Source organism: Cimex lectularius, unplaced genomic scaffold (genome assembly GCF_000648675.2).
Source record: "Cimex lectularius strain Harlan isolate CLEC.00 unplaced genomic scaffold, Clec_2.1 scaffold80, whole genome shotgun sequence".
Classification (NCBI taxonomy): Eukaryota; Metazoa; Arthropoda; class Insecta; order Hemiptera; family Cimicidae; genus Cimex; species Cimex lectularius.
In genome coordinates this window covers 1,123,392-1,139,303 of record NW_019392709.1, presented here as the reverse complement: position 1 = coordinate 1,139,303, position 15,912 = coordinate 1,123,392, and the positions used below count along the sequence as shown (strand labels likewise).

General features: G+C 33.0%; 1 protein-coding gene across 4 annotated transcripts in view; it reads right to left on the bottom strand.

Moving 5' to 3' along the window:
- Nucleotides 1–1,202: 1,202 nt before the first annotated feature.
- Nucleotides 1,203–15,912, bottom strand: part of LOC106674042 (otoferlin-like) — a 99,836-nt gene continuing 85,126 nt past the window's right edge. Inside the window, exons 3-36 of one of the 4 annotated variants that reach the window (XM_014406520.2) lie at nucleotides 15,636–15,824; nucleotides 15,385–15,557; nucleotides 15,015–15,239; nucleotides 14,761–14,956; nucleotides 14,631–14,693; nucleotides 13,619–13,703; nucleotides 11,509–11,665; nucleotides 11,263–11,449; nucleotides 10,803–11,201; nucleotides 10,559–10,745; nucleotides 10,278–10,468; nucleotides 10,020–10,214; nucleotides 9,836–9,952; nucleotides 9,625–9,777; nucleotides 9,355–9,555; nucleotides 9,176–9,292; nucleotides 8,981–9,115; nucleotides 8,561–8,722; nucleotides 8,374–8,510; nucleotides 8,141–8,309; nucleotides 7,890–8,079; nucleotides 7,714–7,829; nucleotides 7,507–7,653; nucleotides 6,568–6,741; nucleotides 6,352–6,486; nucleotides 6,024–6,295; nucleotides 5,716–5,886; nucleotides 5,479–5,648; nucleotides 5,290–5,420; nucleotides 5,045–5,232; nucleotides 4,747–4,985; nucleotides 4,501–4,679; nucleotides 2,430–2,530; nucleotides 1,203–2,351 (exon numbers count right to left, since the gene is read on the bottom strand). In XM_014406520.2, coding sequence (XP_014262006.2) covers nucleotides 2,171–2,351; nucleotides 2,430–2,530; nucleotides 4,501–4,679; nucleotides 4,747–4,985; nucleotides 5,045–5,232; nucleotides 5,290–5,420; nucleotides 5,479–5,648; nucleotides 5,716–5,886; nucleotides 6,024–6,295; nucleotides 6,352–6,486; nucleotides 6,568–6,741; nucleotides 7,507–7,653; nucleotides 7,714–7,829; nucleotides 7,890–8,079; nucleotides 8,141–8,309; nucleotides 8,374–8,510; nucleotides 8,561–8,722; nucleotides 8,981–9,115; nucleotides 9,176–9,292; nucleotides 9,355–9,555; nucleotides 9,625–9,777; nucleotides 9,836–9,952; nucleotides 10,020–10,214; nucleotides 10,278–10,468; nucleotides 10,559–10,745; nucleotides 10,803–11,201; nucleotides 11,263–11,449; nucleotides 11,509–11,665; nucleotides 13,619–13,703; nucleotides 14,631–14,693; nucleotides 14,761–14,956; nucleotides 15,015–15,239; nucleotides 15,385–15,557; nucleotides 15,636–15,824 — 5,832 coding nt within the window. In that variant the 3' untranslated portion in view covers nucleotides 1,203–2,170. Of the gene's footprint in view, nucleotides 2,352–2,429; nucleotides 2,531–4,500; nucleotides 4,680–4,746; nucleotides 4,986–5,044; nucleotides 5,233–5,289; nucleotides 5,421–5,478; nucleotides 5,649–5,715; nucleotides 5,887–6,023; nucleotides 6,296–6,351; nucleotides 6,487–6,567; nucleotides 6,742–7,506; nucleotides 7,654–7,713; nucleotides 7,830–7,889; nucleotides 8,080–8,140; nucleotides 8,310–8,373; nucleotides 8,511–8,560; nucleotides 8,723–8,980; nucleotides 9,116–9,175; nucleotides 9,293–9,354; nucleotides 9,556–9,624; nucleotides 9,778–9,835; nucleotides 9,953–10,019; nucleotides 10,215–10,277; nucleotides 10,469–10,558; nucleotides 10,746–10,802; nucleotides 11,202–11,262; nucleotides 11,450–11,508; nucleotides 11,666–13,240; nucleotides 13,326–13,618; nucleotides 13,781–14,630; nucleotides 14,694–14,760; nucleotides 14,957–15,014; nucleotides 15,240–15,384; nucleotides 15,558–15,635; nucleotides 15,825–15,912 lie in introns of those variants that run through there. The other 3 variants (XM_024226343.1, XM_024226344.1, XM_024226345.1) reach the window with 3 other exon arrangements.

Genomic DNA, 15,912 nt, shown 5'->3' with positions numbered 1-15,912 from the left:
TTCAGAAATCGTGAGATGCAGTCTGGTGTGATGTAGGTTTCAGAAAAACATTTTCTTTATCCTGCCAACGTTTCGATCTTTTTTGAGATCATCTTCAGGCTCAAAGTGTTTGCCTTCTGTGTAATTGTGCCATTCTTGCGTGTTGTGTTGAGAGTGCCTTTGATGCTCTTGGTGATTTCTATGTTTAAAATGTTTCGTTTGAAATTTATTGTGGCTTTGTACGTCGTTAATTCTGGTGTTTGGCTGTGTTAGTGTGGCATTTGTGAAGTTAAAATTGTTTTTGATGTGAGTAGGAAATATCTTGTGTTGTCTGCATTTCAGCAAAAAAGTTGATAGCCTCTGAAACCTACATCACACCAGACTGCATTTCTCGATTTCTGAATAATTAGTGTAAAGGATTTAAAACTTACCTGCTAAAAGGACTCTAGGGAAATATTACTAGAGAAATATTTTAAAAGTTTTAAAAAAATTCTGTTAATCTACTATCTCATACCTATTTAATTCTGCAATCAGACTAAAATATGCTCCGGGAGTATCAGTAAGTTTGCAAAAGTCAAGGTAGTTGTTGAGGGGAAAGAAACGGAACTATAAAAAGCTAAAACAATTTCATCAATAGTAAAAATGTATTATTAATAATACACAAATTAAAAAATTAATACATGTTTGAAATCAAATATTTCATTAAAACAGTTTTTCTTTTATTTATTTTTTTAGTAAAAAGCTAAAGTAAAAATGACTTGTTTTTGTCGAGGTGTGTTTTTACATCAGGATAATTTATTCAAGAAGACTGAAAATTAAATAATACTAAAAAGTAAGTACAAATATAACATCATTATAATTTACTTGTACTGTGTTAGGTACCTTTTTTAATATTGTTAAGTTATTTAACAAAACTGAAATTGCATATCGGTTACATGTTTTTACTTCATAATTCTAGTAGCATTGTTCATTTTATTAATTAATACTGAATATATTATAACATGCTGACTAAGGAAAACTTTAACGATATTTATTAAAATAATACGAGCAAAATAATTTTCTATTATATATTTCATTTTATATTCGCCATTTTATAGTCATGACTGACACTTGACTTTAAAACAACAAAGAAAAATATGCATTTGGTAATTATATATTTACAAGAAAATTAAGCATATAAGAAACACTAAAATATTAGAAAAAGTGATATGTAATGAATTTAATTATAATTATTAACTGATTTTTTTTTAATATATTAACATCATATATTTTAACTCTACAAAAGTACATTGTAAAAAATACTTTGGCACATTTCTTACGATGCCTATATCAGAAAATAACAGAAATCCATATTATGAAATTTAACAATATAAGCTAAAATTTGTAATTAAATAACCATTTTTATGTTCTATTAAATTATGTCCTTTTTTGGACTATGGTATCACAATCATAAGCCAAAAGGTACATTCTCTCTTATTGGATAACTAGTAAACACTTTTTGATAAAGTTTAAAATATTATTTAAAAATTTAAGCATTAACCTTTGTACATTTGTTTAATTGAATTGAATATATTTATACATTTTAAACATTATTATTCGCTAATGTATATATACAATATCACACAATTCCATAGCATAGAATATTGTGCACAACACATTGACAAAGAAATATTAATTTTTTTGTAAGTTTTTTAATTGAAACGTAATACTCTAATAATCAAAATTAAAATTCAAAATTTGTAGCTTGACAATCCTCAATCAACCTGGTCTGTCTATTCTTACCGTTTGTGTCAAATGCCGTGACCACCACAAAACTGGCAAAATGATATCACATTCTGCAAAAATAGACCTACCAAGATGATGAAAGCTTCAAGCTATGGGCAAGTGTTTTACAATAGCATAACATCCAACAAAGCTGCGCATTAAAATAATAATTTAAATCAATACTGCCTTTGAACATATAATAAAAATAAATAAATATTTGATAAACATATAAAACTAGCGATACATACAGAGTTTACGGAGTTAGGCCAACAATATTTCAATAAGGTAAAATTTAAGAGCTAAATGGTAAGATATGCTCTCGGTATAAAATAACACTTAAGCTTATTTCATTTTTATAAATATATATAACTATCAAAGAGTGATTGTTTTGCTTATAGATTCATTGATTGCAGTATCACAACTTACCTTATGCACCAATAATTTTTTTAACAGAGTAACCAGGTATTGCGTAGAAAAATAAAAAGAACATCATCATCACGGCTAAAATGATGAAAAACTTAAGAATTCTCCATTTATAATTGTGCCAGACAATATAACGGATAGATTTAAGAGGGTTCAAAAACCACATAAACGAAGCGTCTGGTCGGCTGAAAGAGCAATAAAAATACAAATAATTGACAATTTTCAGATGCATTAATTTCTGTAAAAAATTATATCAAACTCACTTAGGTTTATCTAGAGGATCTGGCTCATTTCTGCCGAGACCAGCTGGATTTTTTTCTGCTTCTTCTTGTGTCAATAAATGTATTTCTGCTTCTACTTTTCCCTGAAAAATATCAACTTGTAATTACAATGCTAAAATATGGAAACTATAAAAACTATCAGCAGAAATGCCACATGGCCCAAAGAATTCTGTAAGCCCGGTGGATGCCAAAAATAATTTAAAAAGTTTTTTTTTTTTATAAATTATAAAAGGCGATCAACCGCGTTGGGACATTTTCTGCCTTAAAAAAACTTTCAAACGCCCCCATTAGCGGGAACCAGGGCCCCGGCAGCATCACACGCCTCGGACACCCCCTCACAACCTCCACCAGGTGGGCACCCAAACCGCACCCCAAGACACCTCCCAACATTGAGTGGATTACAGATTATTACATACTGAACTTGAATGATTTTTTATTAAATTATTTTATCTTCATATTTCCAAAATTAGTTTAGTTTTTTTAAGGAAAGTTTCTAGTTTGTTTATTTGGTCGAAGTCATCACCAAGCGAGTCTTTGAGATTGGTTGGAATTTCCAACTGATGTCTTTCTGCTACATATTTTTTGCAATTTGTTTGATAAATTAGTTTTTAAATAGATTGCATAATTGGGCATATTGTTGGTAAAGGATAATATTCTTTTCACAGCGAATCATTAAAATTTTTCTAAACCTATACTCTACATTCCAAAATTTGAGCTACATAACATGCCAAGTTCTATTACTTACTCTCACTTCTAATTTGGCTAGTTTTATTTTTTCCATCAAATGTATCGTGAAATCACTGATACCCTCAAATATGTATATGTTTCAACTATTTCTAACATTTCATTTTTAATTTAACATCTTTCAGTCATAATTACGTTTATTATTTTTAAATATAATATTTTTTTATTTAGCTATATTAACTTTTAAGTTTCTAGTAATCACACTACGTTTCTAAATCTTCTACCATTTATCTGCCAATAATACCACATCATCAGCATATGTAAAAGTTTTACATTATATCGCTTGTGACTTTGCTCCAATGGGCTCAAGAGTGTTTCACCGTGAGAAGTTGTATCCGGCATTGCTTCAGAGGGCACCACACCTTAAACGGATAAATGCATATGGTCGCATTTGATGGCTTTGCACACATGGTTTTTCCATCTAGAATGAATGTATTTATTAGCATGTGTGTTTGAGTGAATGGGTGTGTGACGTCAGGTCCGGTGTAAAACCCGGTTCCACCTGAATTTTTAATTGCAAATATTTACGAATGTTTCTAATCGGTGTGAATATATTTATTAGTGTGAATGAACAGAATATCCAGTGCGTGAGATTCATCAAACTTAGGTGTAGATGAGTTCAGAGCCTTTTCACCAAAATGCTAATAAAAAATGATTGAGTCCCAGAAGTTCATGGGATAACAAAAACAAACATAGAATCCTCCATCGCAGAATGGATCCAAACAAAACAAAGAGAGAAGTGGATAAACTCTAGCGGTGCTAGACATAGTAAACTTATAATGAAACAACCCTCACCCAAATTGGCAAAAACACTGCTACAATTGGAGAGGGCAAAACTCAGAGGAGTGGTAGGACTACTAACCGGTCACTGGTATCTGAGAAAACATATACACAACATGGGTATATACAGCGAAGATCCCATTTGCAGATTATGTAATGAGGAGGAGGAAACAGCCACCCATATCATATTCGAATGCAAAGCGACAGATCAATGGAGGTTTAACCTAACGTACGAAAAAGACTCAGGGAACCAAATTGCAGCAATATCAGTCAATGATCTGATACTTCTGAGAAGAAGGATTGAGTCTATTGACTAAACTAGGGAACTGGGAAGGTACAATAAGCCAGAAGGCTGCAGTGTCTGGGGAATACAAGCCCCGCTTCCCAGCATCCCTTCCACCATACCATACCCAGAAGTTCAATCGAAAATGTAAAATCACCAGACCCTCATATTGGAGAGCCAAATTTTGCCAGAATATTGTTCTTTACACTTATTTCTACAACGTTTATTAGACTTTTCTGTACTTACAGTCAATTCCATTTCTTCGTTTTCCTTCTTAACATAAAAAGGCCACCAGCCTTTTACTCGTTTAGCTTTGAAAATGTTCACAACAGGTACAGTACCATCTGTTTTCAGCATATCGAGAGTGCAGAGCTTGGCAGATTTTGCTCCACGAGGAAATGTATTTAGATCCAGTGTAATAGCACCTGTAAAATAAAACTTTATAGAACACAATCAACAATACAACGCTGTTTACAATAGCAGTTTACAAACCTAAAAAGTCATCTGCTGAAAAATGGTCGGCATCCCAAACCTGGAGTTCGAGCCGAGCTGGAATTTTACTCTCTGTCTCGTCCCAGCTAAATAACGACTCTTTTTTCGATATGACAATTTTCTGCTCGGCTACAAGATATTGAAACGGAAAAACAAATCTCCAATTAAAATTTCCTTCTCCGGTCAATGATCTGTAGTGAATATCTGTGCACTGGCAGTCTTCTTGTCCTTTGAGCCATCTGTTGATAAAAATATATCACTTAAATGGATAATATGAATAAAACGAGGAAATAAATACCCTTTTACGTAGATATCTGACATTTTTTCTCCAGTAAAAAATGCATCATCTTCCAGTACAACTTCATCGGTGTTCCATATAATTACTCTGAGTTCGTAGGACTTTGGCTTTCTCGGAGAAATATCCAACGGAGGGCCAGGAGCTGGCATGTCCATTGGAAACATATCAACCCACATTTCTAGTTTACCCTAATAAATAAATTACATTATTCAGATGTCCTAAAGCAATCACTATCACGATAAAACCTGTTCGATTCCAGGTTTGTCGGGATTGTAAAGTGGTCTAGTTTCTACATGCTCTGGAACAAGATGACATCCAATTCTAGGCACTTCTTGCCAATTGTGAAGAACTCCCAGAGCCATTTCCTCCTCACTGCCTATAAATATAAATTTAAAAAATATTATACTGTAGAAATAAATTTACAAGACAAGTACCTCGAATTCCGCATATTGCCATTTCTGGATCTGATTGAAGGCAAAATGTTTTTCCTCCGACTTTAACTCTATCCGCCAGATAAACAGGTGGATCTAACTTTCCCTCTTTACAGAGCCTTGCTAAAATTTGCGTCGGTTTCATCGGATCTCGCCACTGATTGTACCCACCTCTTCAAATCATATATAAAACGATTACAAGATATATTTCGAACAAATACTTTAACATTTTAAAATTACACATCGTAAGATGATGTTATCCCGCATGTTGCTCTATGACGGCTGTAAAACCTATTCTCTAAATCAATTTTAGTCTCCCCTATCAGGTCATCGGCTCCGACAAGGTCCCAATCCAACACTTGAACCGTAAGCATAGAATCCTGAGGAAATGTTGCCTCAATTTCAAAACACCTACAAAACAAAACTTTTTTTTTGTTCCACAAATAATATTTATACCAAAAGTGCACATAAATTGCTAAAACAGGTATTACAAATGTAAGAAAATAATAATATGCTATAGGAAATAAATATAAAACTGGTACACTTACTTGCCAAAGACAGGATTTAATTGTTTTGAAATATAATTTTCTTTGTCTGCCATTCTTTTTGTTCCTAATTGTAAAACTATATAAGGGTCAGCCTTTCCATTTAAATCCATCGGATGTAAGTCTGTCGCTTTGACTATGTAGACTCTTACAAGAACATGTATCGGTTCGTTAGATGGCAATCCTTGGAAGAAGCCAAACTGTGGGTCAAATCCCATGACTGTATGATCCACGGTATCTTTAGGCAACGGCCATCGATATATTTTTATTGCACCCTAAAATCGTAGAATATTGTTTAATTTTGTAAAAGAAAATATTAAATATGTAGCACCTTGAAAATTCCAACAATCCTGCTTTCATCTTCACTTTCATCGCCCGTTTTTTTACCTCTGTACAATTCAAAACTGCTCAACCATTCATTGAATCCTTCAAATTCGGGCTGACTCTCAAGTTCACTTGTGTATATCTAAAATTGCAATTTATATTTTTTTCTATCGGTATTGTTTATTATATTCATCATTATTATGAACATTATTTATTAACTAACTTTCAATTTTGAAGTATTAAGCTCTCTTGGCGGCCGACCTGATTTAGGGCTTAACTTTGCCGCAAGTTTAGCACTGATTTTACCTTTTTTGTCATTTAATGAGCCCATCTCAGCCTGAGGTATTGAACCATTATTTAATTGTAACTGTTGATCTTTCCTTGCATCCTTTCCTTCCTAAATTTGAACATTTATTTATTTTATATAGAGGCAAAGCCTATTAAAAATGTAATAAAAATATACATATTTATATTATACAAATAGAATAAAGATAAAGACAATAGAATATACAATCGGATAGGTATAGAATATAAAAATTAATAGCAAATGTGAATAATATAGAAATATTAAAATATAAATTAATATAGGGAATATGAAACACTGGGTTATTTGAGGAATAGTTGTTGGCATTTAAAGAGCAATAGTTTGTCACCAAAGTCAAGATCTGTACTTGGGGGGGGGGGGTTGTGGTAAAGAAGAAAGTACATTTTGTGTAACGTGGAATTCAGGAGAGATGATCATATTGTTGAGGAGTTTGTATAGAAACATGAGGTAAAAGTAGGTTCGTTTATTCTTGAAAGCCTAACAGGGTGTAAAGTCGAGGATTTTGAATTTATAGGTTATATGTCTTAGGAATTTATTTTGAACTAAATTACATGATTTGATATTATTATTATTATTGAATGAAAAAGAGCAAACTACAAAGGCATAATCTAGATAGGACTGTACAAAGGAACAGATTTAGATTTTGAGGTCATCAGTGAATAGAAAGAAATAGTTTGATACAGCGCTTGAAGTCGTTGGTGTAAAGGTTAAAGAGAAGAGGTGAAAAGTGACCACCTTGTGAGCACACCACAGGTGACTTCTTTTGAGAAGTATCTATTTAAATATGTGTGGAGTGACTTATACTTCTATATTTAAACAGCTTTACATGTTTTATACCTGAATTAGGGCTTCAACACTGGCGAAATATTTTGTCCACCAGTCTCTGCTTTCTTGATCTTCATCATTATTAATTAATATACTATTTCTTTTCTTCCTTTTGTTTAATTCTAACTTATCGTCTTTTTTTATACTGCTCTGTGTTCCCTGAAAATAAAATGAGTTCATGTTTCGACAGTTTTCAACGAAAATTTACTTATTTGTTACATATGAGATGAGAATAGTCGTATCTCTTGGCAGTAATGGTTCATTTTCCCTAGCGTAAATTGATCCATTCAAGATGGGTGAAGTGGGTTTAATCTGATGTTCCATGTTGTCTTGAGCTATTTTGATTTTATCGATTTAGTGCCAATATGTATAAACAAATTAAAAAATTAATCTACCCTGATTAAGTTGTTGTTGAGCAATCTTTTTGTCTTCGGCTTCACGCTGTTTCTTCGTTTGAGGTATATACGTATACTTGAGAACTGAATTGATCATGTGAGTTCCCACAAGCGTAAACCGTCCAAAACTTCTACAATCAACAGTCCTTATCGTCAATGGCGGCTGGTATAATTCTTGTTCGGGTAACTCCTGATTTGAAATTGACATGATCATTTAGAGCAATTGTTAAGTCTTAAGATAAAATATATACCAGCTCTAAGTATTTGACCGGAGTAGAAAAATTTGGGTTCTTCTTAGCATTAAGGATCACTGAAGAATGAAGAATGTGGCCAGCACATTCAATGTCCACTCGAGGTTTATCTACAGTGAGTAAATGCACCCTTTTCAAATCCCTCAGACCCCAAAACAACACTTCCAGGCTAAAAAATATACATTAATATATTCTAATTTGCAATTAAGAAAAAAAATGAACAGATATAATACCGATAGTTTGCTAAAGTAGGTCTAATTCCACAAGGCACAGGAAGAATTGGACCCGTTTCATCCTGCAAATGTGCAGCGGCTATGTTTGGTGGTGTTTTAGCAGGAGGTAAATCTGGAAGTTCTCCACCAGCGACTAGCTGAAAAAAAAATTATATAATCTTGAAGGGCGTAATAAAATTAATACTACCTCTAGCATTTCAAAAGTAGCAAGTAGTTCTCCAGCTCTTTCTTGCCCTCGGTATATTTCAAACCATTCTAGGCTAGGTGGAAAATCTGGCTTGGTGTACGCTTCCTCCAACAATTTCACATGAGGTTTAGCAACAGCCCTCCCGATGAACTCAGATTTACCCTGAATCACCATTAATTATTTGCCTTTTGTTCTGTAGTTTTAAATGAATGAAATGAATGAAGCTCACTATGAGAACTAATGATTTATTTGAGATTTAAAATTGTTACAATTCAATGTATATCTATAGCAAGGCACTACAATGAAATTGCTATTCTAAGCATTCATCTATTCAACTAACATTCATAGTGAACTCAGTGGAAATTGTACATTTCAAGTTTCTTCCTTGAAACATCCTTTTTCCAAAACTAGAATTCTTACCACCTTATCTTGATCAAATATTTCAATTATTATGGTAGGCGGTTCATTTTTTATTTCCTCTTTAGTCCCATATACTAGAATCTCGTCAAAAACCAAAAGCTCATCCCATGTAGGGCTTAGAGTTTCATCTATGACCTACAATAAAGCAATTAATGTACATTTTTGACCCATTTATTGATATTATTAATAATTTACTTGAGTAGTTCTGCAATATTCGCCAACAATAACTCGAGCAAATGGGTCGGATAATCCCGACGCATCCGATCCTATCAGAGATCTTGCTTGATACATGTAAGCTCTAACTTGGAAAGACTAAAATCGATACGAATCACAAGTAATGTTAAAATAAAATATAGATAATTAGAAAAGCATACATATTTTTCCAGATAATGAATAACCGAAGGAGGCATCGCATGAGGTCGGTCTGCATTTTTTATTTCGTGCGATATTTGGTATCCTTTAGTAAGACCATTGACAAAATTTTTTTTGTGCTTTACAAGGCCGAGCCAGAAAAATATCTGTAATTTAGCCGGTACTATCCAACCACCGGCTCCAACACCTTTTTTCCCTGGTAACTAAGGTTAAAAAAAAAAAAATATGAAGCATTCATCGGCTGATATATTTGTCTAATGTACAAGAAATACCTTCAAAAATAAACTATGAACTTTAGAACAGTGCCGGCCACATTCTTCTTCAATCGGTGAATAAATAATATCCCTTGCTGAAATCCTTTGATAAGCAGTCCTCTTTCCATTGCTTACAAGCCAAACAAAAACATCTGGTAGTGCGTGTTGTGGCTGAAAAATTATACTAATAAATAAATTTACTCACTACCATATTATGGAATAAACTTACATCTTCGACTATAAGCTTGAGCTTTTGTAAATAAGATTGCGCAGTCTTATATCTCTCTTTAAAAGAATGTTTTGTGACTAATGCTTTAAGATTACGAGCCATGGTCCCAATATTTTCCTAAATATATCATTTTTATAAAAATGTTATTGCTGAAGATTCAACATAGAACAATGTTCATACTTACAACTGTGGAAATGCAATGTTTTAATCTATTTTTATCCAATCTGGTGTACCCCAGGGCACCACTGCTAGTCGCAAGAGTGACATACCGATGGGAGGCCGTGCATAAATCTTCTAAAACTGTTTTTAACTTAGCCTCTGGTTGGCCATCGCTCAAGCTAAGACTTTCAATCGATGAAACTTCTGACAAACCATCTTCCTGCATGGAATATATATATAATATTTATCTTATTATTATACTAATTTCTTAGTTAATGCACACCAATGTTTCAACGATTTTGGCAAGCATATTACTGTTGTACATCCTTCTCCTTAAATCAGGCCACGGTGCTCTTAAATGCATGCAGGGCTTGTCATCCCAGTAAGGAAGAAAATAATACAATCTGTCATGTGTCATCGGTTTGGTCTTTGGCGTCGTACTCGCCCAGTTAATTATGTCAGTCTTTACAGATTCTACAAATATACCACAGAAAAATTAAAACTATTATTTCCATTTTGAATAGAAATACATGGAAGTAATGATGTGATTGATTTTCTTTTTACCAAGATTATCTTCGCTATCGCTTTCTGGTGATTCTTGACTTGTTTGATTGTGTCCATCAATTGTATTACCAGCATTACCAATACTTAGCTCAAAAAACATTGGTTTCTCTCCTAATTTTTTATCTATCATAGACGCTTCCAAGATGGTAGCAAATAAAAAATATTCCTCTACTTTACCATACATAGTCTAAAACATAAAATTTACCAAAAGAAAATAAATTTTTTGTATGTACAACAGCCTTACTTCTGAAATTGGTGAAATCGGCTCAACGAAAACTTGTGATGTGCTAATATCAACGGCATCAGATATCTCAGTTCGGATGGCGATCAAAAGCCTTGCTCTGTACGAAACACCTTCACCCAGCCCTGTGTTCAACCCAGAATGCTGGTCGATTATCGAATAATCTCTTGTAGATCCGTACATGTGCATGAAAGTTGGACCAAGGGTTGGAAGAAAACCTTTGTCGCCATCATTTGATATATTCTTCAAATCAATAAAATGAGTCGCTATTACAGAACTGACAGGATCGCTGTCCCGTATTTGAATTTTTATTCTCTGGCATAATGGAGGGAACATTTCTGTAAACACAATCTGCTCATTCCAGACAGGAGCGTAACTGCATTTTTTCACTGAAGTTTTACCCTTGAAAATACAATTAAAAACACAAAGACAAAATAATTATACAAGTTAGGGTGTCACTTACGGTTAGCCCAGCAAATGAAACTTGAACATAAGGGTCCACTAAGTCTTTAGATTCTCCCATAAATGCCTTTTTGACATTTGCAATGATGGATGAATTCATTTTTGGTAGTCCATCGGCTCTGTAAATTCTAATAATGTATCGCGCCCTTTGCCTCTCAATTGGGACCCCGTCTGGTAGAAGTAGATTTCTATTGGCAATTTAAAATATGAACAAAATGCATTTATGGTTTAAAAACGGCTAACTCACGCTTCGATATTGTCGTCATCCTTTTCACTTTTTGATGGGATCCTGACTGTATCACCTTTGCCGATCACACTAATATCACATTTAAGATAGCCCTTTGGGCCGCCTGCAATATCGTCAGGATCTGTCAAGAGTGCCCATTTGTGGAAGAACTGGTGTTCTGCAAAGGGAATTTCAATATACTGTGCGAACCACATTTTCGGCATGTAATGCAAAATGAAATGCGGGTGACAATCCAACTGTGCATCGTATTAAAATTATAATGACTATGAAGCTAAATGCTAAAGAGACAATCAACATTATAAAAGTGTATATGTACAACAACTGCTAAACTAATGTGCACTAAAAGCTTTTTCTCACAGCCATCAACTAGGTAACAGTTATGTATAAAAAAAGGTATTGGTTTATTTAATTAAAAACTTGAGGAAATTGTTTAAATTTATCATGTACTCATTAAACCTAAACAAATTACATATATGTTAGGCAGCTAAAAAAGTTGAACTAACTAAACCTGCCAAAGACTAATATAATTTCACCAGATTTCCAAAAATCAAATCCCTTTCCAAAAAATACCTCCTTTAACTCATTTAAAAAGTATATATAATTTAAAATGATCTCTTCTCTCATAAGCTTATATTTCAAGATTATGCTTTGTTATATAATTTTTTTTAATTCCCCTTTTTTTAACTAAAATTATTAGGACAGAAGAAATCATACCGAAATATGTATATCCAAATCTCACATTTTAGCATCACATATCTTGTATTTATAAAAAAATTTATGTATAAGTGATATTATAAATTAATTTCATTACAATTAATTAAGGTTTTAAGTTGAGATGAAAAAAAGTTAATGGCACGAGAGGGATTCGAACCCACGACCTTCGGCTAGATACGCCGCTGCTCTACCACCTGAGCTATCGTGACCTCGATCCGCTCGGACATCAACTCCCCATCTCAACCCCACCTTCTGAGTTTTGAGATGGGGAGTTGATGTCCGAGCGGATCGAGGTCACGATAGCTCAGGTGGTAGAGCAGCGGCGTATCTAGCCGAAGGTCGTGGGTTCGAATCCCTCTCGTGCCATTAACTTTTTTTCATCTCAACTAAAAACCTTAATTAATTGTAATGATTTAATTGGTCAAGTGGGCCACGAAATTAGTGAATTAATTTCATTCTTGTCAACGGTAGTGCTACTATCCTATAAATGTAAGTATATCAAATAAAGTGCATTGGTTGAAAAAAAATATTGCCCACATAAAAAGTTACACTGGGTTGCAAATGTGCTCTGTGAATTGCTCAACAAGATAAAATGCTCAGACTTAACTAGTTTTTAAAATAAAAAAATAACTTGTTTCTATTTTAAAACACAACGACAATCCTACTTTTTACTTTCATTTAAACTAATAATTTAATATTTAAATTAATAAACAGTTAAACTGGTATTTTAGTTTATACAACATTGTGATGTATATTTTATAGATTGTTTAGCGTATGGGAAGATAAATTAAGTAACTCCAGCTAAAACAGCTTAAAAAAAGTGTATGCACTGTATACCAAATTAAATTAATATAGACAGAAATATGTGAATTTTACAAATCTTTTCTCAGAATTAAAAAAGAACATACACTTTAAAACTCATAAGTAACAGATTAACTTCTAATGAGAAAGACTAATTTGAACCCAAGGTGTTCTAAATTAATTTTCTATTGGATATTTAGGATCTAAAGTTTACTACCTGTTTGTTGCCAAACAGTGGCGACATCAAGTTTGAAACTGCCCAACATTTTGTCAGTCCTCAAGATATTCCTGGATTGCATGACCTTCATCCAGAGCAAGTTAGATAGAAATAAGAGATATAAAGGTAATACACATACACAAAAACAAAGTAGGCAAAAAATTAATGTTAAGAGGTATATAAAATGAAAACGGAAATGTAAAAACAAAAACAGAACAATGGTGCAAATGTGTTAAAATGCTTGAGGTAGTATTATGATTTTCTCGAAAGATGGAATAATCAGTCGGCATAAAAAAATTTCAATTGTATTCATATTTCATGACACCAAGAGACCATCTTTCGGTAAAACCATGACATTTATATGGGTAAATTGACTACCCTCTGCATCATAGACTGTCCGTAGATCTATCTTGAAAGATCCCACAATCGTTCCTGATCTCAACAACTTCCTAGAGTGTAAAACCTATAACATATCAAATTTCATCCGACCCATCTATTAATAATAGCAAACGGTTTACTCCATAAAAAGAGCTGAAATTTAATCATGCATATTCAATCTTAAGGTTGAAGTTGCATTTTTTTAAATAGATTTTTATTTATTATCAGAATTATTAATACTGGGTGTTGTTATACCAGTTAAACAAAATATTAATTTGGGTTCATTTACCTATTGGATCTAGTGTAAATTTTTAAACACGAATTACTTATGATGGGCCATTTTTTTAGGAATGAAAAGATGGTCTAAACTCTAGCAGAAAAAAAATATGTCACGATCAGCAGGGCTCATTAAACTCTATAATTAATATTTTGAATTGATGTTGAATTTAATGTATAAATTATAGTTTGTAAAGCCTTGATAATGGTAATACAATCATCAAAAGATAAGGAATAAAATCTTCTATTAGACCATACTTTCCATCCCACATTTTTATCTAGAAATATTACTGTTAAATAATGTTAAATATAAATTTCATTTATAATTGCATAACAGGTATATTATTAGGTAAATATTAGAAAATATAATTTTATTTAAGTGTGATTTATGCTATTTGACATGTAATATACTAAATTATAGTTAATTGCTGAAGGAGAGTGAATGAATTTTTCCATTATCCCACTGAAAAATCAATTTTTTTATTACACCTAATATAGTAAATTTTTAAACGACTTAATTATAGCAGATTAATACATATTTGTAGAAACAGACGCTTCAAAGTTGACTTAACTGAGTTAAAAATCAATAATTTCCATGTTTAATCGTTGTCCCACATTTTTATATCTCAGGCAAAGTTGCAAAAGTTTTAATGCCCAAAAAACTTAAATAATTTTTATAAGGAAATGAAAATTTAAAAAATTACATATATGTACATACATAATGTTAAGTACTTACAGAAAGAGTGATGATTTTATCAAACAGCATTACTGCAGGCATGTGAAAATCGAAAACAAAATACTGAAAAGTATTAACGTTAATAATGAAAAATAAATTTGTAAAATGACTGGTTAAATTGTTGTCTTACTTCGTTATAATATGGGCAGTTGGTGCTCTCCTTTACGCTCGTGTATTTTTTCGTGTCTCCAACTTGTACACAAACGACCGGATCCATGTTTAAACCTGCTAATTGCCGTGCCTCGATGATCGTAATGCACACCTGGAAGTCCTGGGACTTAAGCACACTTTGCCATGCGTTCAGAGCATTGTCGTGCTTCACTATCCTGCGTTAAATGCATTAAAATAAAGATTGCAATACTGAAAAAATATAAATTTTGTTACTTTTTAGTAGGAATGGTCTGGGTGTTATTTGACATGGCAGATTCATTGGATGAAAGCGATGACATAGACGAACTCCGATGTTCTCGATGTATGAGTGGTTCATACTGTTCGCTACAATTGCCCCCGCCAGCATCAGTACTTGTTTGTGCCAGTAATCTTCTACTTTTTTTATGTCTCCCAAGCCGCATGAGAGCTTTAACACTGGATTTTAGTGTCCCCACCTTACTGTTTGGGGACAATAGTACATATAAGTTATGTTTTTTATTGCAAAAAAAAATTTATTAATAAACTGAATAATTCAGGTTTCTAATCATTAACAATAAAATTTTTTGTCTGTATTAAAGTTTTCAGCCATCTTCAGCTCTCTTACCTTGGGGATTGTTCAGGTGAAGGTTCGTGGCTGTTCCAAGACCCTCTTCTCGTCATACTCCTTTCGATGTTTGCAATGTTCTGCTCTATATCGACCAGCATTTGCTGCTCAGCGTTCAAGGACCAATCCGACCCTTCCATTGCCGTATATGTGACTTCAAATGTCACAGTAGCCTGAATAAACCAGCATTTAAAATAATAATAATAATAATAATAATAATGCGAAAAAGCCAAATGTAAAATAATATTTACCGCTATTGGCTTGTTATTAGCATCGAGTAGAGTATCGGCGATGGAAGACTTCCCTTCATGTATAAGAGTTTGTAAGATAAGACAGTACGAACCTACAAATTTATCACTGAGATATCTATTGCGGATAAAAAGTTCTATCTGCAACTGTTCTTGGCTTTGCAGTGGATGACTCACTTGCCAGTCAAATCTCTGCAAACATACCATTTTATCTATAAAATTTGAGGGATGTGCCTTATACCTTAAACCATGGTTTAAACACCTGTACCAAATGTTAATT